The sequence below is a fragment of the Heptranchias perlo genome, chromosome 28 (assembly GCF_035084215.1).
Source record: "Heptranchias perlo isolate sHepPer1 chromosome 28, sHepPer1.hap1, whole genome shotgun sequence".
In the NCBI taxonomy this organism is placed as follows: Eukaryota; Metazoa; Chordata; class Chondrichthyes; order Hexanchiformes; family Hexanchidae; genus Heptranchias; species Heptranchias perlo.
In genome coordinates, this window is record NC_090352.1 from 41,239,194 (window position 1) to 41,267,068 (window position 27,875).

Consider the following 27,875-nt stretch of genomic DNA (forward strand, 5'->3'; position numbering starts at 1 on the left):
TCCCAGACTCTTCCATCACCATCCCTGGGTATGTCCTGTCCCACCGGCAGGACAGACCGACCAGAGGTGGCGGTACAGTGATATATAGTCAGGAGGGAGTGGCCCTGGGAGTCCTCAACATTGACTCTGGACCCCATGAAATCTCATGGCATCAGGTCAAACATGGGCAAATCAAACACTCCTGCTGATTACAACCTACCGTCCTCCCTCAGCTGACTAATCTGTCCTCCTCCTTGTTGAGCATCACTTGGAGGAAGCACTGAGGGCACAGAATGTACTCTGGGTGGGGGACTTCAATGTCCATCATCAAGAGTGGCTCGGTAGCACCACTACTGACCAAGCTGGCCGAGTCCTGAAGGACATAGCTGCCAGACTGGGCCTGCGGCAGGTGAGCGAACCAACCCGAGGGAAAAACCTACTTGACCTCGTCCTCACCAATCTACCTGTCACAGGATGCATCTGTCCATGACAGTATTGGTAGGAGTGACCACCACACAGTCCTCGTGGAGACGATGTCCCGTCTTCGTACTGAGGACACCATCCAATGTGATGTGTGGCACTACCACCATGCTAAATGGGATAGATTCAGAACAGATCTAGCAGCTCAAAATTGGGCATCCATGAGGCAATGTGGGCCATCAGCAGCAGCAGAATTGAATTCCAGCACAATCTGTAACCTCATGGCCCGGCATATTCCTCACTCTACCATTACCAAAAACTAGGGGATCAACTCTGGTTCAATGAGGAGTGTAGAAGAGCATGCCAGGAACAGCACCAGGCGTACCTAAAAATGAGGTGCCAACCTGGTGAAGCTACAACTCAGGACTACATGCATGCTAAACAGCGGAAGCAACATGCTATAGACAGAGCTAAGCGATTCCACAACCAATGGATCAGATCAAAGCTCTGCAGTCCTGCCACATCCAGTCGTGAATGGTGGTGGACAATTAAACAACTAACGGGAGGAGGAGGCTCTGCAAACATCCCCATCCTCAATGATGGCAGAGTCCAGCACGTGAGCACAAAAGACAAGGCTGAAGCATTTGCAACCATCTTCAGCCAGAAGTGCCGAGTGGATGATCCATCTCGGCCTCCTCCCGATATCCCCACGATCACAGAAGCCAGTCTTCAGCCAGTTTGATTCACTCCACGTGATATCAAGAAGCGGCTGAGTGCACTGGATAGGAACATAGGAACAGGAATAGGCCATTCAGCCCCTTGTGCCTGCTCCACCATTCGATAAGATAACGGCTGATCTGTGATCTAGCTCCATATACCCGCCTTTGGCCCATATCCCTTAATACCTTTGGTTGACAAAAAGCTATCTATCTCAGATTTAAATTTAGCAATTGGGCTAGTATCAATTGCCGTTTGTGGCAGAGAGTTCCAAACTTCTACCACCCTTTGTGTGTAGAAATGTTTTCTAATCTCACTCCTGAAAGGTCTGGCTCTAATTTTTAGACTGTGCCCCCTACTACTAGAATCCCCAACCAGTGGAAATAGTTTCTCTCTATCCACCCTATCTGTTCCCCTTAATATCTTATAAACTTCGATCAGATCACCCCTCAACCTTCGAAACTCTGGAGAATACAACCCCAATTTGTGTAATCTCTCCTCGTAACTTAATCCTTGAAGTCCGGCTATCATTATAGTAAGCCGACGCTGCACTCCCTCCAAGGCCAATATGTCCTTCCGAAGGTGCGGTGCCCAGAACTGCTCACAGTACTCCAGGTGCGGTCTAACCAGGGTTTTGTATAGCTGCAGCATAACTTCTGCCCCCTTGTACTCTAGTCCTCTAGATATAAAGGCCAGCATTCCATTAGCCTTCTTGATTATTTTCTGCACCTGTTCATGACACTTCAATGATCTATGTACCTGAACCCCTAAGTCCCTTTGGACATCCACTGTTTTTAACTTTTTACCATTTAGAAAGTATCCTGTTCTATCCTTTTTTGATCCAAAGTGGATGACCTCACATTTGTCTACATTGAATTCCATCTTCCACAGTTTTGCCCATTCACCTAATCTATCAATATCGCTTTATAATTTTATGTTTTCATCTACACTGCTTACAATGCCACCAATCTTTGTGTCATCGGCAAACTTAGATATGAGACTTTCTATGCCTTCATCTAAATCATTAATAAATATTGTGAATAATTGAGGCCCCAAGACAGATCCCTGCGGGACTCCACTTGTCACATCCTGCCAATGTGAGTACCTTCCCATTATCCCTACTCTCTGTCGCCTTTCGCTCAGCCAAATTTCCTAACCAAGTCCATACTTTTCCCTCGATTCCATGGGCTTCTATCTTAGCTAACAGTCTCTTATGTGGGACCTTATCAAATGCCTTCTGGAAGTCCATATAAATAACATCCATTGACATTCCCCTGCCCGCTACTTTAGTCACCTCTTCAAAAAATTCAATCAGATTTGTCAGGCACGACCTACCTTTCACAAATCCATGCTGGCTCTCCCTGATTAACTGAAAATTCTCGAGGAGTTCAGTCACCCTATCCTTAATTATAGACTCCAGCGATTTCCCCATAACAGGTGTTAGGCTAACTGGTCTATAATTCCCCGGTTTCCCTCTCTCTCCTTTCTTAAAAAGCGGAGTGATATGTGTAATTTTCCAATTTAGAGGGACAGTTCCTGAATCTAGAGAACTTTGAAAGATTATAGTTAGGGCATCCGCAATCTGCTCACCTACTTCCTTTAAAACCCTGGGATGGAAACCATCTGGTCCTGGGGATTTGTCACTCTTTAGTGCTATTATTTTCTTCATTACTGTTGCTTTACTTATGTTAATTTTATCGAGTCCCTGTCCCTGATTCAATATTAGTTTTCTTGGGATTTCCGGCATGCTATCCTCTTTTTCTGCTGTAAATACTGACGCAAAGTAATTATTCAACATATCCGCCATTTCCCCATTGTCAATGACAATATCCCCACTTTCAGTTTTTAAGCGGCCAACACTGCTCCTGACCACCCTCTTTTTCCTAATAAAACGATAAAAGTTCTTTGTATTGGTTTTGATATCCCTTGCAAGTTTCTTTTCATACTCTCTTTTTGTAGCCCTTACTATCTGTATTGTGACCCTTTGTTGATCTTTGTATCTTTCCCATTCGCCAGAATCTGTGCCATTTTTTGCCTTTTTGTATGCCCTTTCCTTATGTCTTATACTGTCCCTTACCTCTTTAGTTGTCCACGGCTGTTTTTTTTGGCAAGTAGAGTTCTTGCCCCTCAGGGGTATAAACCGATTCTGTATCTCATTAAATGTTTCTTTAAACATTTCCCACTGATCATCAGTCGTTTTACCCATTAACAGATTTTCCCAGTTTACTGTGGACAGTCTCTGTCTCATCCCATTGAAGTCGGCCTTGCCCAAGTCTAGAATCTTAGCAGCTGACTCACTTTTTTCCCTTTCAAACACTACATTGAACTCGATCATGTTATGATCACTATTGGATAGATATTCCTGCACAGTTGAACTGTTAACTAAATCTGGTTCATTACTCATTACTAAATCTAGTATGGCTTGCCCCCTTGTTGCCTCTAGGACATATTGCTGTAGAAAACTATCCCGGACACACTCAAGAAATTCACTACCTTTCTGACAGTTGCTAGTCTGCTTTCCCCAATCTATGTGAAGGTTAAAGTCCCCCATTAAGACCACTATGCCTTTCTTACACGCTCGTCTAATCTCTGCATTTATACAATCTAGCACTTCAGAGCTGCTGCCAGGGGTCCTATACACAACTCCCACTATAGTCTTAGATCCTTTCCTATTTCTCAATTCAACCCATAAGGTCTCTGTTGGCTGCTTACCTCTTGTTATATCCTCCTTTATCGTTGAATTGATTTCATCTCTAATCACTAAGGCTACTCCTCCCCCTCTTCCATTTTCCCTATCTCTCCTGTAGACCTTATAACCCGGTATATTTAGTTCCCAATCCTGACCATCCTGCAGCTATGTCTCTGTAATAGCTATGATGTCATTCCCTCCAATTTGAATTTGAACCTGTAGTTCATTTAATTTATTCCTTATACTCCGTGCATTTGTATATAGAACTCTTAGTGGGGCCACACACCCTAGCCTGATCTTCAGCTTTGATGCTGGGTTAATCGCCTTACACCTTCTAGTTTTCACTTTATCTGTAGTGGATAAAGCAAAGGCCATGGGCCCCGACAACATCCCAGCTGTAGTGCTGAAGACTTGTGCTCCAGAACTAGCCGCATCTCTAGCCAAACTGTTCCAGTGCAGCTACAGCACTGGCATCTGCCCGACAATGTGGAAAATTGCCCAGGTATGTCCTGTCCACAAAAAGCAGGACAAATCCAATCCGGCCAATTACCACCCCATCAGTCTACTCTCAATCATCAGCAAAGTGATGGAAGGTGTCGTAAACAGTGCCACCAAGCGGCACTTACTCACCAATAACTTGCTCACCGATGCTCTGTTTGGGTTCCGCCAGGACCACTCGGCTCCAGACCTCATTACAGCCTTGTTCCAAACATGGACAAAAGAGCTGAATTCCAGAGGTGAGGTGAGATTAACTGCCCTTGACATCAAGGCAGCATTTGACCGAGTGTGGCACCAAGGAGCCCTAGTAAAATTGAAGTCAATGGGAATTAGGGGGAAAACTCTCCAGTGGCTGCAGTCATACCTAGCACAAAGGAAGATGGTAGTGGTTGTTGGAGGCCAATCATCTCAGCCCCAGGACATTGCAGGAGTTCCTCAGGGCAGTGTCCTAGGCCCAATCATCTTCAGCTGCTTCATCAATGACCTTCCCTCCTTCATAATGTCAGAAATGGGGATGTTCGCTGATGATTGTAGTGTTCAGTTCCATTCGCAACCCCTCAGATAATGAAGCTGTCCATGCCCGCATACAGTAAGACCTGGACAACATCCAGGCTTCGGCTCATAAGTGGCAAGTAACATTCGCTCCAGACAAGTGGCAGGCAATGACCATCTCCAACAAGAGAGAGTCTAACCACCTCCCCTTCACATTCAACGGCATTACCATCGCCGAATCCCCCACCATCAACATCCTGGGGCTCACCATTGACCAGAAACTTAACTGGACCAACCATATAAATACTGTGGCTACAAGAGCAGGTCAAAGGCTATGTATTCTGCAGCGAGTGATTCACCTCCTGACTCCCCAAAGCCTTTCCACCATCTACAAGGCACAAGTCAGGGGTGTGATGGAATACTCTCCACTTGCCTGGATGAGTGCAGCTCCAACAACACTCAAGAAGCTCGACACCATCCAGGACAAAGCAGCCTGCTTGATTGACACCCCATCCACCACCCTAAACATTCACTCCCTTCACCACCGGCGCACTGTGGCTGCAGTGTCTACCATCCACAGGATGCACTGCAGCAACTTGCCAAGGCTTCTTTGACAGCACCTCCCAAACCCATGACCTCTGCCGCCCAGAAGGACTAGGGCAGCAGGCTCATGGGAATACCACCACCTGCACATTCCTCGCCAAGTCACACACCATCCCGACTTGGAAATATATCACTGTTCCTTCATCGTCGCTGGGTCAAAATCCTGGAACTCCCTACCTAACAGCACTGCGGGAGAACCTTCACCACACGACTGCAGCGGTTCAAGAAGGCGGCTCACCACCACCGTCTCAAGGGCATTTAGGGATGGGCAATAATGCTGGCCTTGCCAGCGACGCCCACATCCCATGAACAAATAATAAAAAAAAACACAGCGCTGAGTTCATCTGGTCAAGAATGGATTGTGGTTCAGAGGGTCCTTTGGCCCATAGATGGAGGCAGGGGGGCTGCGATTTCACTCGTAAGGGACTCAACAGCCAGGGAACAGGTAACAAACTTCATTCTCCAGCCAAAGTATTTCAAAGCTTGGCCACCATCTGCTGCTGTTCTCATTGCTCTAGTTTATTCCTTATTTATATTGGTTACTGAATATGCACCAGCTGAACCAAAGCAAGATTGAAGAAAAAGGGGAGCATCGATTAAAAAAAAATTATTGCACAATACTTGTGATTGACAATGGTTCATAAATTGTGCTAAATCTATGTCTTGTTTCAACTTGTTATATAGAGTGAGACCCGACACACAACACCGCAGCTATAAATGGCATGGCTTAGAGACACTCGGTCCTGAGAGATGGGTCAGCATTTAATTTAATACAAAAATGAGAAAGGGATTGGTAGCATGGTGCACAAATGGTGCCTTCATGGGGAAATTTTCAGAAGGGAGAACAAGAAGTACATTAGAAATGGTATAGAAAATAAAGATTAGCTTTAACTTCTTTTGGTTTTAATTTTAAATAGGTGCTGCCGAGATAGAGGAAGTGGTTTTGAAGGGCCGGCAGTGTGAGACAGCTGAATTTATAAGGTTAATGTTACAAGTACCTGGATATGCGCCTGAAGTTACGCGATCTACAAGGCTACTGACCAAGTGCTGGAAAGTGGGATTAGGCTGGGTGGCTTATTTTCGACCAGCGCGGACACGATGTGGGCTGAATGGCCTCCATCTGTGCCATAAATTTTCTATGATTCTATGATTCTATCCCGTGCCACATGGGAATTCCAGAACACTTCATATGTCCTGGAAAACCACATGTGCAGGAAGTGCCGCCAACTGCTCGAGCTCGAGCTCAGAGTTTCTGAGTTTGAGGGGTGTCACTACAGTACATACGGGAAGCTGAGAGTCTCGTGGATAGCACGTTTCAGGAAGTGGTCACCCCGCAGCAAGAGAGAGCTCAGGCAGAGAGGGAGTGGGTGACCACAAGACAGACTAGGAGGAACAGGAACATCCCATGAACGAATAAAAAAAAGTAGAAAATTAGGCTGAATACAGAAAGAAGGGAATAAGTAGGGCAGAGTGTATGAGAATAGATTAGTGGTAACATAAAAGGGAACCCAAAAGTCTTTTATAAACATATAAATAGTAAAAGGGTCGTCAAAGGAAGTGTGGGACTGATTAGGAACAAAAAAGGAGATCTTCTTGTGGAGGCAGAGGGCATGGCTGAAGCACTAAATGAACATTTCGCATCAGTAGAGAAGTGGATGCTGCCATTGTAGTAGTAAAGGAGGAGGTAGTAGTGATATTGGATAGGATAAAAATAGATAAAGAGGAGGTATTTAAAAGATTGGCAGTACTCAATATAGAAAAGTCACCCAGTCCAGATGGAATACATCCTAGGTTACTGAGGGAAGTAAGGGTGGAAATTGCGGGTGGCTCTGGCCACAATCTTCCAATCCTCCTTAGATATGGGGATGGTGCCAGAGGACTGGAGGACTGCAAATGTTACACCCTTGTTCAAAAAAGTTGGGGGAAGGATAAACCTGGCAATTACAGGCCAGTAAGCCTAACGTTGATGGTGGGGAAACTTTTAGAGACAATAATCGGGAACAAAATAAATTGGCACCTGGAAAAGTATGGGGTAATAAATGAAAGTCAGCACGGATTTGTTGAAGGAAAATTGTGTTTGACCAATTTGATTGAGTTCTTGATAAAGTAATGGAGAGGGTTGATGAGGGTGATGCAGTTGATGTTCAAAAAGCATTTGAACATCAATGGACTTTCAAAAGGCGTTTGATAAAGTACCACATAATCGACCTGTTAGCAAAATTAAAGCCCATGGGATCAAAGGGACAGTGGCAGCGTGGATACAAAATTGGCTCGGGGACAGAAAGCAGAGTATTGGTGAATGGTTGTTTTTGAGACTGGAGGGGAGTATACAGTGGTGTTCCCCAGGAGTCAGTATTAGGACCACTGCTCTTTTTGATATATATTGATGACTTGGACTTAGTTATACAGGGTATAATTTCAAAGTTTGAAGATGACACGAAACTCGGAAATATAGTAAACAATGTGGAGCATAGTAACAGACTTTGGGAGGACATAGACAGACTGGTGAAATGGGCAGAAACATGGCAAATGAAATTTAACACAGAGAAGTGTGAAGTGATACATTTTGGTAGGAAGAATGAGGAGAGGCAATATAAAATAAATGGTACAATTTTAAAGGGGGTGCAGGAACAGAGAGACCGGGGGGTGGGGGTGCACATATACAAATCTTTGAAGGTGGCAGGACAAGTTGAGAAGGCTGTTAAAAAAGCATATGGGATCCTGGCTTTATTAATAAAGGCACAGAGTACAAAAGCAAGGAAGTTATGCTAAACCTTTATAAAACCCTGGATAGGCCTCTGCTGGAGTACTGTGTTCAATTCTGGGCACCACACTTTAGGAAGGATGTCAAGGCCTTAGAGAGGGTGCTGAAGTGATTTACTAGAATGATGCCAGGGATGAGAGACTTCAGTTATGTGGAGAGACTGGAGAAGCTGGGGTTGTTCTCCTTAGAACACAGGAGGTTAAGGGGAGATTTGATAGAGGTGTTCAAAATCATGAGTAAATAAGGAGAAACTGTTTCCAGTCACAGAAGGGTCAGTAACTAGAGGACACAGATTTAAGGTGATCGGCAAAAGAGCCAAAGGCGAGATGAGGAAGCATTTTTTATGCAGCAAGTTGCTATGATCTGGAATGCACTGCCTGAAAGTGTGGTGGAAGCAGATTCAACAGTAACTTTCAAAAGGCAATTGGATAAGTACTTGAAGGAAAAAAATTACAGGGTTATGAGGAAAGAACAGGGGAATGGGACTAATTGAATAGCTCTTTCGAAGAGCAGACACAGGCACGATGGGCCGAATGGCCTCCTCGTGTGCTGTACCTATTGTGATAACTGCCACAAGTTGCATTGTTCAACCCAGCAATGTCTTTTAAGCACAATGTTACTCTGCTTCCATATACCGGCAAGCAGGAAGATAACTCTTGATTTCAGCTCTAACCACTGTCTGTGCGAAATACACACCCAGAGGAAATAAAATTTAGCACAAGAACAATTCCTTTTTTATTTTTTATGTTCTTGCCAATTCTCTTCAACTTTCTCCCCTCCTGAGAGTTCTGAATTGTTGTTGGGGTATGGTTCATAGACAACAGGTACTCTCTGGTACCTTACCCAATCCCCATTATTCCAGCGTGAGCCTTGACAGAGAGTGTCAGTAGGTTATTTGACTGGAGGGGCATCACAGCCAATCTCCGCATCCTTCCACCAGGGGACTAGTGAGCAGGACTGGGAACCTTGACTGGGTTTTCCCTCTCTGGCTCCGAGGCTAATTGTACTGCTCCCAAATGGTGCTCCGAATGAGATTAACTAACTCAGCATAGATTGAACCTGGCACCTTCCTGATCTGTGTAATTCAGCTGCTCAATGAATAAATTCATTGAACAAGTGGGAGTATCTGCATCTGCCCTCACTGTATGCTCAGTCCCAGCAGGGGTCACTGGATAGCAATCAGGAATGAGAATATACATGGGTTTCCCCTTCCCTAGCACAGGGTGCTTAGGCCAATTATACATTCCATCTTTGCACTGGGAGATCAGCCATCTCAATATAAGCAAGTGACTGAAACCCAAATATTCCTGGTCTGTATTGTATATATCACAGCAGGCAGTGTATTTACCCACTAGGCAGTCAGAGGAAGCAGGACTGTTGCCTGCTGCAAGTGTGCTCACAAAAAATATTAAAAATTAAAACTAACCAGACTTCACTCAGCCCCCTATGCTTACCTACAAAGAGAGTGCTGATTACTGGACGGAGAATGCTTTGCAGTCCTCTCAGTAAGTCTTCCCGGGGTCGGTTACCTAAACAGAAAACCAAAAGAAAACAGTCAGAATTGCTTCAACTGTGTTTTGTTTTTTCCCCTTAATTTTTTTTTTTATTCGTTCACGGGATGTGGGCGTCGCTGGCAAGGCCGGCATTTATTGCCCATCCCTAATTGCCCTCGAGAAGGTGGTGGTGAGCCGCCTTCTTGAACCGCTGCAGTCCGTGTGGTGACGGTTCTCCCACAGTGCTGTTCGGAAGGGAGTTCCAGGATTTTGACCCAGCGACAATGAAGGAACGGCGATATATTTCCAAGTCGGGATGGTGTGTGACTTGGAGGGGAACGTGCAGGTGGTGTTGTTCCCATGCGCCTGCTGCCCTTGTCCTTCTAGGTGGTAGAGGTCGCGGGTTTGGGAGGTGCTGTCGAAGAAGCCTTGGCGAATTGCTGCAGTGCATCCTGTGGATGGTGCACACTGCAGCCACAGTGCGCCGGTGGTGAACGGAGTGAATGTTTAGGGTGGTGGATGGGGTGCCAATCAAGCGGGCTGCTTTATCTTGGATGGTGTCGAGCTTCTTGGGTGTTGTTGGAGCTGCACTCATCCAGGCAAGTGGAGAGTATTCCATCACACTCCTGACTTGTGCCTTGTAGATGGTGGAAAGGCTTTGGGGAGTCAGGAGGTGAGTCACTCGCCGCAGAATACCCAGCCTCTGACCTGCTCTCGTAGCCACAGTATTTATATGGCTGGTCCAGTTAAGTTTCTGGTCAATGGTGAACCCCAGGATGTTGATGGTGGGGGATTCGGCGATGGTAATGCCGTTGAATGTCAAGGGGAGGTGGTTAGACTCTCTCTTGTTGGAGATGGTCATTGCCTGGCACTTATCTGGCGCGAATGTTACTTGCCACTTATTAGCCCAAGCCTGGATGTTGTCCAGGTCTTGCTGTATGCAGGCTCGGACTGCTTCATTATCTGAGGGGTTGCGAATGGAACTGAACGCTGTGCAGTCATCAGCGAACATCCCCATTTCTGACCTTATGATGGAGGGAAGGTCATTGATGAAGCAGCTGAAGATGGTTGGGCCTAGGACACTGCCCTGAGGAACTCCTGCAGCAATGCCCTGGGGCTGAGATGATTGGCCTCCAACAACCACTACCATCTTCCTTTGTGCTAGGTATGACTCCAGCCACTGGAGAGTTTTCCCCCTGATTCCCATTGACTTCAATTTTACCAGGGCTCCTTGGTGCCACACTCGGTCAAATGCTGCCTTGATGTCAAGGGCAGTCACTCTCACCTCATCTCTGGAATTCAGCTCTTTTGTCCATGTTTGGACCAAGGCTGTAATGAGGTCTGGAGCCGAGTGGTCCTGGCGGAACCCAAACAGAGCATCGGTGAGCAGGTTATTGGTGAGTAAGTGCCGCTTGATAGCACTGTCGACGACACCTTCCATCACTTTGCTGATGATTGAGAGTAGACTGATGGGGCGGTAATTGGCCGGATTGGATTTGTCCTGCTTTTTGTGGACAGGACATACCTGGGCAATTTTCCACATTGTCGGGTGGATGCCAGTGTTGTAGCTGTACTGGAACAGCTTGGCGAGAGGCGCAGCTAGTTCTGGAGCACAAGTCTTCAGCACTACAGCTGGGATGTTGTCAGGGCCCATAGCCTTTGCTGTATCCAGTGCACTCAGCCGTTTCTTGATATCACATGGAGTGAATCGAATTGGCCGAAGACTGGCTTCCGTGATGGTGGGGATATCGGGAGGAGGCTGAGATGGATTATCCACTCGGCACTTCTGGCTGAAGATGGTTGCAAACGCTTCAGCCTTGTCTTTTGCACTCACGTGCTGGACTCCGCCATCATTGAGAATGGGGATGTTTGCAGAGCCTCCTCCTCCCGTTAGTTGTTTAATTGTCCACCAACATTCACGACTGGATGTGGCAGGACTTTGATCTGATCCGTTGGTTGTGGAATCGCTTAGCTCTGTCTATAGCATGTTGCTTCCGCTGTTTAGCATGCATGTAGTCCTGAGTTGTAGCTTCACCAGGTTGGCACCTCATTTTTAGGTACGCCTGGTGCTGCTCCTGGCATGCTCTTCTACACTCCTCATTGAACCAGGGTTGATCCCCTGGTTTGTTGGTAATGGTAGAGTGAGGAATATGCCGGGCCATGAGGTTACAGATTGTGCTGGAATACAATTCTGCTGCTGCTGATGGCCCACAGCGCCTCATGGATGCCCAGTTTTGAGCTGCTAGATCTGTTCTGAATCTATCCCATTTAGCACGGTGGTAGTGCCACACAACACGTTGGATGGTGTCCTCAGTGCGAAGACGGGACTTCATCTCCACGAGGACTGTGCGGTGGTCACTCCTACCAATACTGTCATGGACAGATGCATTTGCGACAGGTAGATTGGTGAAGACGAGGTCAAGTAAGTTTTTCCCTCGTGTTGGTTCGCTCACCACCTGCCGCAGGCCCAGTCTAGCAGCTATGTCCTTCAGGACTCGGCCAGCTCGGTCAGTAGTGGTGCTACCGAGCCACTCTTGGTGATGGACATTGAAGTCCCCCACCCAGAGTACATTTTGTGCCCTTGCTACCCTCAGTGCTTCCTCCAAGTGGTGTTCAACATGGAGGAGGACTGATTCATCAGCTGAGGGAGGACGGTAGGTGGTAATCAGCAGGAGGTTTCCTTGCCCATGTTTGACCTGATGCCATGAGATTTCATGGGGTCCAGAGTCAATGTTGAGGACTCCCAGGGCCACTCCCTCCTGACTGTATATCACTGTACCGCCACCTCTGGTGGGTCGGTCCTGCCGGTGGGTCAGGACATACCCAGGGATGGTGATGGAAGAGTCTGGGACGTTGGCTGAAAGATATGATTCTGTGAGTATGGCTATGTCAGGCTGTTGCTTGACTGGTCTGTGGGACAGCTCTCCCAATTTTGGCACAAGTCCCAGATGTTAGTAAGGAGGACCTTGCAGGGTCGACTGGGCTTGGTGTTTTGCTGTTGTCGTGTCCGGTGCCTAGTGGTCCGATACCGGGTGGTCCGTCCGGTTTTATTCTTATTATGACTTTTCGTAGTGAGATTTTACAACTGAGTGGCTTGCTGGGCCATTTCAGAGGGCAATTAAGAATCAACCACATTGCTGTGGGTCTAGAGTCACATATCGGCCAGACCGGGTAAGGGCGGCAGGCTTCCTTCCCTAAAGGACATTAGTGAACCAGATGGGTTTTTACGACAATCCGGTAGTTTCATGGCCATCATTACTGATACTAGTATTTTAATTCCAGATTTTTATTTAATTAATTGAATTTAATTAATTAATTGAATTTAAATTCACCAGCTGCCGTGGCAGGATTTGAACTCATGACTCTGGATTTTAGTCCAGGCCTCTGGATTACTAGCCCAGTAACATAACCACTATGCTACTGTACCCTATCCTCTGCTAAAGGTGCTGATTCTTGCTGAGGTAGTAACATGGGTGGCACTTGCTCTTTGGTACTTTACTCAAATGAGTGGACGCAGACAGTGTGTGTCAGGAGATAGTCAACTGAGGGAATCACACAGATGTGCCTGATCCTGTCAATGTTTGTGAGTAAGTATTTGCCTGTTATCTTGGGGTGGGCTGTGGAGATTTCTACATCCTGGGCTGCGCTTAGCTGGTTCCAGGAGCCTCAGTCTACAGAGTTATGGAATCACTTTGGTATTGTTACAGTCCTCCAACCCAGTGATTCTAAGATTCGGGGTGCAAAGCCTGTCCAGGTGGGGTACAGTGTGAATGGGGCAGGGAAAACAATAAACAGCACTGACATGTTTGGCTGGGGAAAAGAAAGAAACCAATCGGAAAAAGTATCATGGCTGAGATAGCCCAATAAGAATATGGATGCATGCTCTATGCAAATTATATTCTGGGGGCAGTTGTCAAAACAGGTTAAAGTGCTGGAAGAGGGAGTGGGAATCCTGAAATGAGGTTGTAGAGGTCATGCTTGACTAAAGTGCTCTTCAATTTGGGAAGGCTTGAGTGTTATAGTTTGTGTTAGTGTAGTTCCTATTCAGGAGATTCAGGGTCCTGCCTGTGCTAGCGCGGTGCCTCCTTGGGCAGACTACAGTCCATGTTTGTGTTTCCTTGGGAATGCTACTGCTGAATAGATCTATCTCAGCACTGTTGGGCTAAGTGGTGGACAGAAAATCATCCAGGGTTCCTGCTCCTGATCACTCTCCTGTGACCCTGGCTTGAAACTAGGCATATGTGGACATCAGCTAATGACAGGATCTGGTCCAGTTACGATGCTCTTTGCAGTCAAATAGTCTACTGATACGTACAGTCTAAACTCACAGATGAGGAATTGTCATTTAGGAGAGTTATGGGAGGCAGCACCCATGGAAACATAACCCAGCAGCATGAGGAGAGGAAGGGAGAAAAGTGGAAAAAAAAACAATGGAGATATGTTCCATGAATCATGCTTGTTTGTCATTACCTGTTTGCTGAGCATAGATTTTTTGGATTATATCTGATATTTCTTTGTCCTTTTCATCAAGTAGGTTTGCCACTTCCTCAAAACAATCCTCATCTACAGAACAGCTGGAGACCTGTGGATTATAACGGAAGATTACACCAGATAGCTTGTGCTCTTGGTTAGGACCCCTCAGCTGCATCTATAAATAAAATATACATCAGGTCCTAAGGCTTGTCAAACATGGCATGCATCAGATCCTGGCAAAGTGCTCAGTAGCAGCTGGCTAACTGACCCAGCAGTGATTACACCACCAACCTCAGTACATCAAAATGTGTAGAAGTGCAGCTGAATCTATCTCTCACTAACAGTAAGCATGCTTCCAGGACCTGGTGAGTGCAGTGACATCCTATCTGCCCCCTTCACTGGAGTGTGTTTCAATGTCTAATGCATGCAGTGCATACTTCCAATATAAACAGATAGAACTGGGGCTTTAAGTAAATCACATGTTTCAGAATTTGTGAAGAAATTCAAATATATTTGTTGTGATCTTTGAGGTACAGGGTGTACACTATGGATTCCGGACACATTGTGAATCCATGCCAATATGCTCAATCTAGACTCACACTGAATCTGCTACAGAGCAACTCCATAGTGCCTGCACTGAGCCAATTCTGCTCCATGTAGAATTTCTATCTCACTTTTTCAGTACTGATCATACATTATAAAAACTAAGCACATGCAAAGCCTGGTCCAAGAACAAGCTCTTCTCTCCAGATGAGATCAGATTAGGGATGGAACCTGGGCCTTCCAGACCTGCATGACTCATTTTGATAAAAAGACCATAAGAACATAAGAAATAGGAGCAGGAGTAGGCCATATGGCCCCTCAAGCCTGCTCCGCCATTCAATAACATCATGGCTGATCTTCGACCTTACCTTCACTTTCCTGCCTGATCCCCATATCCCTTGATTCCCTTAGAGTCCAAAAATCTCTTGATATATATTAATATATATATATTAATTTCAAAGTTTGCAGATGACACGAAACTCGGAAATGTGGTAAACAATGTGGAGGATAGTAACAGACTTCAGGAGGACATAGACAGACTGGTGAAATGGGCAGACAGATGAAATTTAATGCAGAGAAATGTGAAGTGATACATTTCGTTGGAAGAATGAGGACAGGAAATATAAAATAAATGATACAATTTTAAAGGGGGTGCAGGAATAGAGAGACCAGGGGAGTGCACATACACAAATCTTAGAAGGTGGCAGGACAAGCTGAGAAGGCTGTTAAAAAAGAATATGGGATCCTGGGGCTTTATTAATATAGGCATAGAGTACAAAAGCAAGGAAATTATGCTAAACCTTTATAAAACACTGGATAGGCCTCTGCTAGAGTATTGTGTTCAATTCTGGACATCACACTTTAGGAAGGATGTCAAGGGCTTGGAGAGGGTGTAGAAGAGATTTACTAGAATGGTGCCAGGGATGAGGGACTTCAGTTATGTGGAGAAGCTGGAGTTGTTCTACTTAGAACAGAGAAGGTTAAGGGGAGATTTGATAGAGGTGTTCAAAATCATGAACGGTTTTGACAGAGTAAATAAGAAGAAATTGTTTCCAGTGGTAGAAGGGTCAGTAACCAGAGAATACAGATTTAAGGTGATCAGCAAAATAGCCAGTGGTGACATGAGGGAGCATTTTTTTTTATGCAGCGAGTTGTAATGATCTGGAATACATTGCCTGAAAGGGTGGTGGAAGCAGATTCAATAGTAACTTTCAAAACGCAATTGGATAAATACTTGAAGGAAAAAATTTACAGGGCTATGAGGAAATAGCAGGGGAATGGGACTAATTGGATAGCTCTTTCAAAAAGCCGGCACAGGCATGATGGGCCGAATGGCCTCCTCCTGTGTTGTAGCTACTATGATACTATGATTACCATCATACAGTTCATTTACCCACCAAGACATTGGTTGAGTACATATTTCGCACTAATTTGTCAGGCGCACTCAAGAGTCCAGAAAGACACCTGGTATGGATAGGGAAAACATAATGAATACTGAATGAGTAGTAAATGAAATGATGTTGAGAGTGCAGCTTGTTGACACAGGGTGTAAAGGTAGAAAAATGTTCATTTCCAGGACTGACAGCCTTCAATGTATGAGCACAAATACTTAAGTACTTCCTTCAAATAAGAAATGTGTTCCATGATTATTTAATGCCTCCCATATGTATCTGAAAAACCGTACTGACTTGCATTGCTGGTGGAAGTGGCAATGACATCCACTGAATTAACACAGAAATCTGTTCCTTATTTAACAGAAAATCCCTAAATTTCTGTAAACTCTAAATTACAGAGACATACACAAACATTTTGCACACCAATACCCTGAATAAACAAAGTCAGAATTAATTTTGCAGTTTGCTGTTTCTACTGTCTGGAAAGTTCAGATAAGTATTTTCACCACTTCCTTCTTCACTTCCTGTTTGCTTAGTGAGAAATACTCACCTTGCAATAATATATGGTGCAAATGTGTAGCTGGAATGGCAAGTGTCAAACACATTTGACAGTGTTAAAACTGTAAATTACCATCTCATAAGAACATAAGAAATAGGAGCAGGAGTAGGCCAATCGGCCCCTCGAGAGTGCTCCACCATTCAATAAGATCATGGCTGATCTGATCCTAACCTCAAATCTAAATTCATGTCCAATTTCCTGCCCGCTCCCCGTAACCCCTAATTCCCTTTACTTCCAGGAAACTGTCTATTTCTGTTTTAAATTTATTTAATGATGTAGCTTCCACAGCTTCCTGGGGCAGCAAATTCCACAGACCTACTACCCTCTGAGTGAAGAAGTTTCTCCTCATCTCAGTTTTGAAAGAGCAGCCCCTTATTCTAAGATTATGCCCCCTAGTTCCAGTTTCACCCATCCTTGGGAACATCCTTACCGCATCCACCCGATCAAGCCCCTTCACAATCTTATATGTTTCAATAAGATCGCCTCTCATTCTTCTGAACTCCAATCTACTCAACCTCTCCTCATATGTCCACCCCCTCATCCCCGGGATTAACCGAGTGAACCTTCTTTGTACTGCCTCGAGAGCAAGTATGTCTTTTCTTAAGTATGGACACCAAAACTGTATGCAGTATTCCAGGTGCGGTCTCACCAATACCTTATATAACTGCAGCAATACCTCCCTGTTTTTATATTCTATCCCCCTAGCAATAAAAGCCAACATTCCGTTGGCCTTCTTGATCACCTGCTGCACCTGCAAACTAACTTTTTGATTTTCTTGCACTAGGACCCCCAGTTAAGTCCATGGAGAACAAAGTTAACCCACCAAGGAGAAACTAGCAGAAGCTGAAAGATGCCTTTACTCTGCTGATTTGCATCCCTCTCCCCTTTTACTTTTCAATCAGGTGCTAGTTGTGCTCAGCAGTGCAAAAAACAAATTGCTTAAAAGAGTGTAAACATGGGGACCAGCCCCCCACGTTTATTAACACTAGAACTGGCTTCCTTAACCCAACAGCACATTTTGTGGGTCTATTATATCATTTGGTCCGCGAATATCAAGCCAGTTATACGATGGCAGTCTCCTGCCAGCTGCACCTGTTGTATTAAAACAACACCTAGACAGAAATAAACCTCCAACTTCCTCTCATAAAGCATAAGACTGGAAATCCCCTCTGAGAACCTGAAGAAGACTTTGTGGGAGAGTACAATAACTACAAATATATATATGATTAAAATCTGACGACACCTGGTTGCCACCAACACTTTCAGGCCTTCTAGATTTTCTGAGTCTTTCAGATCCTGAATCTTAATTTTATTCATTTTTTGTTTACTTTTGGTTGTTGATTGATGTAAGCAACTGGTTTTCAAATGTGCTCAAAGTGCCATTTGACTTTTCTACCCATTGACAGTCACAAAACTGATCTCCAATATCTTCCACCTACTCATGATTTTAATGTGTCAGTCTTGCTCAAAATACTTGGTGATACGCTGGCAACTATTTTTTATCTTAGCTCAGGGAGACTTTGCAATCCAGCTCTGTGATACCCATTTCAAACCCTGCGCTGAGAGTAAGGACTTGAATGCTGGTCAGCTGAGTGCCCCCCTCAGATGCACCAGTCAAGCTGTTTTGGGATGACTTTCATGGCTGAAATCGGTCACCTAGATGTGAACAGAACTCTAGGATTACAGTTGACCATTGTTAGCACGGGTCCGGTGAACAACACACACCAATGTGTGGTGATGGCTTCACCTCCGCGAGTGCAGTCCTCATGTTTGGTTGACAGTCACCTAGATCAGTGTCTATACAGGTCAACTTTTAAATTGGCCTGCAACCTTCAGATTCATTGGCATTGACCCACCGATGACAACATACCTCAAAGAGGCAGAAGACAAAGGGAAATGTTTTGACTAACATCTCTTATGTCAATCTATGAATTGTATATACTTTTTTTAATGTTGTATTGTGCACCTTGTGTTATTGTCTCAAATCCTCAGATTCACTGAACTTTAGTTGTTTGACATGATGTGCTAACCAAAGGAAGCCAGCTAGCTGATATCTGATCAGTAGATAAGTTACATGTAAACCAACTGACAGGTGGTTGAAACATGATAAACCCACGTTTAATTCCAGCTAATGCTGGTTCCCTTAAAGCATGTGTTCCCTTAGCACTGCATCAAAATTAAGTTACTCTCCACCTGTACTTTCCCTCTCAGACTTTTCATCCCTCTGCAACATGTGACCTTGTTTCACAGAGTGGGAAAGTCAGTCACAGACAGTTCTTATCATGGTGATTCATCTCACTGCCAGTCAGTACTCGACTTGCTATAATGTGATTCATTCTAGGGTTGATTGTAACTCCCTGGGCCGGGCGGAAATGGGGTGCTAGCTGAGTTAAAATTGCATCGTTCTGATTTATCACCCATTACTGCTTGATTCCCACCCGTATAAACTTGTCTGGTATTCCCTTGAGTTTAGAAGGTTGAGGGGTGATCTAATCGAGGTGTTTAAACTGATGAAAGGATTTGATAGAATAGATAAAGAAAAACTATTTCCTCTGGTGAGGGAATCCAGAACAAGGGGCATAATCTTACAATTACAGCTAGGCCATTTAGGAGTGCAACCAGGAAATACTTTTTCACTCAAAGGCTAGTGGAAATCTAGAACTCTCTCCCTCAAAAGGCTGCGGACGCTGGGGATCAATTGAAGCTCTCAAGACTGAGATCAATATATTTTTGTTACTGAAAGGTATCGATGGATATGGATCAAAGGTGGGTAAATGGAGTTGAGGTGCAGATCAGCCATGATCGAATAAAATGGCATTTCTGGAGATGCTCTGGCTATGATTGGATAGGTAAGAGTGGAACTAAGTGTTAGCAGTCCCACTGAACTGGAAAAGAGAGAAGAGGCATTGGAGGAAGATGGTTCAGTTGACCGTGTCAGTGGCTGTGGAGTCCAGAACCAGGGGTCACAGTCTCAGGATATGGGGTATGCCATTTAGAACAGAGATGAGGAGAAATTTCTTCACTCAGAGGGTGGTGAACCTGTGGAATTCTCTACCACAGAAGGCAGTGGAGGCCAAGTCATTAGATGTATTCAAGAAGGAGATAGATATATTTCTTAATGCTAAAGGGATCAAGGGATATGGGGAAAAAACAGGAACAGGGTACTGAGTTAGACGATCAGCCATTATCATTTTGAATGGCGGAGCAGGCTCGAAGGGCCGAATGGCCTACTCTTGCTCCTATTTTCTATGCTACAGAGAGGCTGAGGAGCGATAGTTCACCATGGTTGCAGTCACAGAGGATGTCATTTATGACTTTGATTAGGGCTGTTTCAGTGCTGTGGCAGGGGCAGAAACTTGATTGCAAAGATTCAAGCATGGGATTTTGGGGAAAATGGGCATGGGTTTGGGAGGCAACAACAAATTCAAGGACCTTGGAAAGGAAAGGGAGGTTGGAGATGTGGCAGCAGTTTGCAAGGACAAAGGGGTCGACCATTGTTTTTTGTTTGAGGAGGGGGTGATGACAGCAGTTTTGAAAGGGAATAAGACAGTACCCTCAGGAAAGGGAACCAGTTACATTGTCAGCTAGCATTGGGGCCAGGAAGGGAAGTTGGGTGATCAGCAGATTGGTGGGAATGAAGTCGAGGGAGCAGCAGGTGGGTCTCATGGACAAAATAAGCTTTTAAAGGGAAAAAGGGGAGATGGGGGAGAAACTAGAAAAAGATACAGGGTTAGAGCAGGGGAGTGGGTGAGGGGGAGGCTGGGAGGAGGTCTGCCTTGGTGGACAAAAGAAAATGGGCAAGTAACAGAGGCAGCCAAACAGATAGACTCAATCTTAGTGTCAAAGAAGCTCCTCGGACTTGTTGGAGGTGAGAGTGGACGGGACAGGGGAAGGAGGTTCAAGGAAATGGTTATAGTGGAGAAAGGAAGACAGGGGTTATCTTTGTTCTCCGGGATGATGCTGGTGTAATGGGTGGTATTGGCAGAGGTGAGTGAAGTCCGATAGCACTTGATGCAGTCCAGCAACTAACTAAACTGGTTTTATGCCAGATATGCTCAAATCTGCACTCCTTGTACATGAGGGAGTGAAGATGGGGGCCACACCATGGAGGATTAATCGGGATGGGAGAGAGTAAAGGTTTTTCTAAGGACAAATGCATCAAAGGTGCAGTTGAGGGAATGGTTAAGCAGATCGACAGTTGCAGAAGTATCGTGGTGAATGGACAGCCAGAAACTAGGCAGTTGCAGTTTGAAAGTTCAGTTGTAAATGAATTAGAAACAGAAAAATTTACGGCACAGAAGGAGTCCATTTGGCCCATCGTGTCTATGCCGGTCGAATAAGAGCTACCCAGCCTAATCCCACTGTAGCCTTGTAGGTCATGGCACTTCAAGTGCATATCCAAGTACTTTTTAAATGTGATAAGGGTTTCTACCTCTACCACCCTTTCAGGTAGTGAGTTCCAGACCCCTACCACCCTCTGGGTGAAAACATTTTTCCTCAGCTCCCCTCTAATCCTTCTACCAATTACTTTAAATCTATGCCCTCTGGTTATTGACCTCTCTGCTAAGGAAAATAGGTCGTTCCTGACCACTCTATCTAGGCCCCTCATACACCTCAATTAAATCTCCCCTTAGCCTCCACTGTTCCAAAGAAAACAACCCCAGCCTATCCAATCTTTCCTCAAAGCTAAAATTCTCCAGTCCTGGCAACATCCTTGTAAATCTCCTCTGTACCCTCTCTAGTGCAATTACATCTTTCCTGTAATGTGCTGACCAGAACTGTACGCAGTACTCAAGCTGTGGCCTAATTAGTGCTTTATACAGTGCTAGCATAACCTCCCTGCTTTTTTATTCTATGCCTCAGTTAATAAATGTAAACAATTTTACAACACCAAGTTATAGTCCAACGATTTTATTTGAAATTTACAAGCTTTCGGAGGCTTCATCCTTCCTCAGGTAAATGTCAGGAACTCCTCGAAGCCTACGCATTTATAAATCACAGAACAATACATGGTGATTACAGATAGTCTTTGCAACTGCCCGTTGCCAAGGCAATCACAGTGTTCAGACAGAGAGGTGTTACCTACAGAGCCCACGAATATACAGTCAACAAAAAAAACCAAACAGAAAAAAAAACAGAGAGAGAGAGGCAGAAACATCCGGAAGGCAGAGAAAGCCAGCAAATGACCCGTTATATTAAAAACAGATAGCTTTTGTTCGCAGGTGGGGTTACGTGTAGCGTGACATGAACCCAAGATCCCGGTTGAGGCCGTCCTCATGGGTGCGGAACTTGGCTATCAATTTCTGCTCGATGATTTTGCGTTGTCGTGTGTCTCGAAGGCCGCCTTGGAGTACGCTTACCCGAAGGTCGGTGGCTGAATGTCCCTGACTGCTGAAGTGTTCCCCGACTGGGAGGGAACCCTCCTGTCTGGCGATTGTTGCGCGGTGTTCGTTCATCCGTTGTCGCAGCGTCTGCATGGTCTCGCCAATGTACCATGCTCTGGGGCATCCTTTCCTGCAACGTATGAGGTAGACAACGTTGGCCGAGTCACAGGAGTATGAACCATGCACCTGGTGGGTGGTGTCCTCTCGTGTGATGGTGGTATCTGTGTCAATGATCTGGCATGTCTTGCAGAGGTTACCGTGGCAGGGTTGTGTGGTGTCGTGGACGCTGTTCTCCTGAAAGCTGGGTAATTTGCTGCGAACGATAGTCTGTTTGAGGTTGGGTGGCTGTTTAAAGTCGAGTAGTGGAGGTGTGGGGATGGCCATAGCGAGGTATTCGTTGTCATTGATGACATGTTGAAGGCTGCGGAGAACATGGCATAGTTTCTCCGCTCCGGGGAAGTACTGGACGATGAAGGGTACTCTGTTGATTGCGTCCTGTGTTAGTCTTCTGAGGAGGTCTATGCGATTTTTCGCTGTGGCCCGTCGGAACTGTCGATTGATGAGTCGAGCGTAATATCCCGTTCTTACGAGGGCGTCTTTCAGCGTCTGTAGGTGTCCATCGCGTTCCTCCTCGTCTGAGCAGACCCTGTGTATTCGCAGGGCCTGTCCATAGGGAATGGCCTCTTTGACGTGGTTAGGGTGGAAGCTGGAAAAGTGGAGCATCGTGAGGTTGTCCGTGGGCTTGCGGTAGAGTGAGGTGCTCGTCTTTGATGGAGATTCCTGTGTCCAAGAAAGAAACTGATTCTGAGGAGTAGTCCATGGTGAGCTTGATGGTGGGATGGAACTTGTTAATGTTATCGTGTAGTCTCTTTAGTGATTCTTCGCCGTGGGTCCATAGGAAGAAAATGTCGTCGATGTATCTGGTGTATAGCGTTGGTTGGAGGTCCTGTGCAGTGAAGAAGTCCTGCTCGAACTTGTGCATGAAAATGTTGGCGAATTGGGGTGCAAATTTGGTCCCCATGGCTATTCCGTGTGTTTGGGTAAAGAACTGGTTATCGAAGGTGAAGACATTGTGATCCAGGATGAAGCGGATGAGTTGTAGGATGGCGTCTGGAGATTGACTGTTGTTGGTGTTGAGTATTGATGCTGTCGCAGCGATGCCGTCATCGTGAGGGATACTGGTGTAGAGTGCCGAGACGTCCATCGTGGTGAGAAGTGTTCCTGGTTCAACTGGTCCGTGGGTGCTGAGTTTTTGTAGGAAGTCTGTAGTGTCGCGACAGAAGCTGGGGGTTCCCTGTACGATGGGTTTCAGGATGCCCTCGATGTATCCAGAGAGGTTCTCACACAGGGCTCCGTTGCCTGATACGATAGGACGTCCGGGTGTGTTGGCTTTGTGTATCTTTGGGAGGCAGTAGAAGTCTCCCACGTGGGGAGTACGTGGGATGAGAGTGCGTAGGATGCTTTGAAGGTCTGGATCGAAGGTCTTGATCAGTTTGTTGAGCTGGTGGGTGTGCTCTTTGGTCGGATCTGCGGGTAACCGTCTGTAGTGTTCCTGGTTGTCCAGTTGTCGGTATGCTTCTTTGCAATAGTCCGTTCTGTTCTGTATGACGATGGCTCCTCCTTTGTCCGCCGGTTTGATGACGATGTTGCGGTTGGTCTTGAGAGCGTTGATGGCGTTGCGTTGTGCTCGGGTGACATTCTGGACTGTCTTCTGAGTGCGCCTGATGAATCTGGCATTGACGCATTTCCTGACAGCTTGGGCATACATGTCAAGCTGAGGGCAGCGACCCTCCGGAGGAGTCCAGTTTGACTCTTTCCTCTTCGGTTGCTGTACCGCGGATCCCTCTGTCTGCTGTTCCGGATCATTGATTGTCTCATTGGGTTCGCTGCTGAAATCTTGGGGTTTGTGGTCGAAATCTTGGGGTTTGTGGCAACGGAACCCTGTGTGAGAACCTCTCTGGATACATCGAGGGCATCCTGAAACCCATCGTACAGGGAACCCCCAGCTTCTGTCGCGACACTACAGACTTCCTACAAAAACTCAGTACCCACGGACCAGTTGAACCAGGAACACTTCTCACCACGATGGACGTCTCGGCACTCTACACCAGTATCCCCCACGATGACAGCATCGCTGCGACAGCATCAATACTCAACACCAACAACAGCCAATCTCCAGACGCCATCCTACAACTCATCCGCTTCATCCTGGATCACAATGTCTTCACCTTCGATAACCAGTTCTTTACCCAAACACATGGAACAGCCATGGGGACCAAATTCGGACCCCAATACGCCAACATTTTCATGCACAAGTTCGAGCAGGACTTCTTCACTGCACAGGACCTCCAACCAACGCTATACACCAGATACATCGATAACATTTTCTTTCTATGGACCCACGGCGAAGAATCACTAAAGAGACTACACGATAACATTAACAAGTTCCATCCCACCATCAAGCTCACCATGGACTACTCCTCAGAATCAGTTTCTTTCTTGGACACACGAATCTCCATCAAAGACGGGCACCTCAGCACCTCACTCTACCGCAAGCCCACGGACAACCTCACGATGCTCCACTTTTCCAGCTTCCACCCTAACCACGTCAAAGAGGCCATCCCCTATGGACAGGCCCTGCGAATACACAGGGTCTGCTCAGACGAGGAGGAACGCGATGGACACCTACAGACGCTGAAAGACGCCCTAGTAAGAACGGGATATGACGCTCGACTCATCGATCGACAGTTCCAACGGGCCACAGCGAAAAATCGCATAGACCTCCTCCGATGACTAACACAGGACGCAACCAACAGAGTACCCTTCGTCGTCCAGTACTTCCCCGGAGCGGAGAAACTACGCCATGTTCTCCGCAGCCTTCAACATGTCATCAATGACGACGAACACCTCGCTATGGCCATCGCCACACCTCCACTACTCGACTTTAAACAGCCACCCAACCTCAAACAGACTATCGTTCGCAGCAAATTACCCAGCTTTCAGGAGAACAGCGTCCACGACACCACACAACCCTGCCACGGTAACCTCTGCAAGACATGCCAGATCATCGACACAGATACCACCATCACATGAGAGGACACCACCCACCAGGTGCATGGTTCATACTCCTGTGACTCGGCCAACGTTGTCTACCTCATACGTTGCAGGAAAGGATGCCCCAGAGCATGGTACATTGACGAGACCATGCAGACGCTGCGACAACGGATGAACGGACACCGCGCAACAATCGCCAGACAGGAGGGTTCCCTCCCAGTCGGGGAACACTTCAGCAGTCAGGGACATTCAGCCACCGACCTTCGGGTAAGCGTACTCCAAGGCGGCCTTCGAGACACACGACAACGCAAAATCGTCGAGCAGAAATTGATAGCCAAGTTCCGCACCCATGAGGACGGCCTCAACCGGGATCTTGGGTTCATGTCACGCTACACGTAACCACACCAGCGAACAAAAGCTATTTGTTTTTAATATAACGGGTCATTTGCTGGCTTTCTCTGCCTTCCAGATGTTTCTGCCTCTCTCTCTCTGTTTTTTTTTCTGTTTGTTTTTTATTTGTTGACTGTATATTCGGGGGCTCTGTAGGTAACACCTCTCTGTCTGAACACTGTGATTGCCTTGGCAACGGGCAGTTGCAAAGACTGTCTGTAATCACCATGTATTGTTCTGTGATTTATAAATGCGTAGGCTTCGAGGAGTTCCTGACATTTACCTGAGGAAGGAGGATGCCTCCGAAAGCTTGTAAATTTCAAATAAAATCGTTGGACTATAACTTGGTGTTGTAAAATTGTTTACAATTGTCAACCCCAGTCCATCACCGGCATCTCCACATCTCAGTTAATAAAGGAAAGTGTCCTGTATTGCCTTCTTAACCACCTTATCTACCTGCCCTGCTACATTCAGGGATCTGTGGACATGCACTTCAAGGTTCCTCTCTTCCTCTACACGTCTCGGTATCCTCCCATTTATTGTGAATTCTCTTGCCTTGTTTGACCTCCCAAATGTATTACTTCACACATCTCCGATTGACTTCCATTTGCCACTTTTCTGCCCAGCTGACCAGTCCATTGATGTCTCCAGCTTTATCCTCACTATCAACCACATGACCAATTTTTGTATCATCTGCAAACTTCTTAATCATGCCCCCTACTTTTAACTCCAAAACATAAATATAAAGCACAAAAAGCCAGGGGCCTAGTACTGAGCCCTGCGGAACCCGACTGGAAACAGCCTTCCAGTCACAAAAACACACGTCAGCCATTACCCTTTGCTTCCTGCCACTGAGCCAATTTTGGATCCAATTTGCCACTTTCCTTTGGATCCTATGGGCTTTTACTTTTTTGAACAGTCTGCCGTGTGGGACCTTGTCAAAAGCCTTGCTAAAATCCATGTAGACTACATCAAACGTGCTACCCTCATCGACCCTCCTTGTTATCGCTTCAAAAAATTCAATCAAGTTAGTCAGACATAACCTTCCCTTAACAAATCTATGTTGACTGTCCTAGATTAATCCGTGCCTTTCTAAATGACGGTTTATCCTGCCCCTCAGAATTGATTTCAATAATTTGCCCACCACCGAGGTTAGACTGACTGGCCTGTAATTACTCGGTCTATCCCTCTCTCCCTTTTTAAACAACGGTACAACATTAACAGTCCTCCAATCCTCGAGCACCAAGCCTGTAGCCAGGGAGGATTGGAAAATGATTGTCAGAGCATCCGTTATTTCCTCCCTTGCTTCTTTTAACAGCCTGGGATATATTTCATCCGGGCCTGGTGATTTATCTACAAAAGACAGCAAAAAGTAACTAAAGGATTGATTAAGAAAGGGAAGTTAGATTATGAAAAGAAATTAGCAAAAAATATAAAAACAGATAGCAAGAGTTTCTATAGTTATATAAAAAGAAAAAGGGTGGCTAAGGCAAACGTAGGTCCCTTAGTGGATGAGACCGGGAAATTAATGGTGGGAAACATGTAGATGGCAAAAATGCTGAACAAATATTTTGTTTCAGTCTTTACGGTAGAGGACACTAAGAATATCCCAACACTGGACAAACAGGGGGCTCTACGGGGGGAGGAGCTAAATACGATTAAAATCACTCAGGAGATGGTACTCAGTAAAATAATGGGACTCAAAGCGGATAAATCCCCTGGACCTGATGGCTTACATCCTAGGGTCTTGAGGGAAGTGGCAGTAGGGATTGTGGATGCTTTGGTGATAGTTTTCCAAAATTCCCTGGACTCAGGAGAGGTCCCGGCAGATTGGAAAACTGCTAATGTAACACCGTTATTTAAAAAGGGTAGTAGGCAGAAGGCTGGAAATTATAGGCCAGTTAGCCTAACATCAGTGGTGGGTAAAATTTTGGAGTCTATTATTAAGGAGACAGTAACGGAACATTTAGATAAGCATAATTTAATAGGACAAAGTCAGCATGGCTTTATGAAGGGGAAGTCATGTCTGACAAATTTGCTTGAGTTCTTTGAGGATATAACGTACAGGGTGGATAAAGGGGAACCAGTGGACGTAGTGTATTTAGACTTCCAGAAGGCATTCGACAAGGTGCCACATAAAAGATTATTGCTCAAGATAAAAAATCACGGGATTGGGGGTAATATTCTGGCATGGGTGGAGGATTGGTTATCGAACAGGAGGCAGAGAGTTGGGATAAATGGTTCATTCTCGGACTGGCAACCAGTAACCAGTGGTGTTCCACAGGGGTCGGTGCTGGGTCCCCAACTCTTCACAATCTATATTAACGATTTGGAGGAGGGGACCGAGTGCAACATATCAAAATTTGCAGATGATACAAAGATGGGAGGGAAAGTAGAGAGTGAGGAGGACATAAAAAACCTGC

General features: G+C 45.8%; 1 protein-coding gene across 4 annotated transcripts in view; it reads right to left on the minus strand.

The window, feature by feature from the left end:
- LOC137299297 (uncharacterized) overlaps nucleotides 1–27,875 on the minus strand; it is a 117,823-nt gene that overhangs the window by 42,001 nt on the left and 47,947 nt on the right. For all 4 annotated transcript variants that reach the window (XM_067967961.1, XM_067967960.1, XM_067967962.1 and 1 more), the window contains 2 exons: nucleotides 14,126–14,237; nucleotides 9,617–9,691 (listed from right to left, as the gene is read on the minus strand). In XM_067967961.1, the coding sequence (XP_067824062.1) occupies nucleotides 9,617–9,691; nucleotides 14,126–14,237 (187 nt within the window). The remainder of the gene's footprint in view (nucleotides 1–9,616; nucleotides 9,692–14,125; nucleotides 14,238–27,875) is intronic.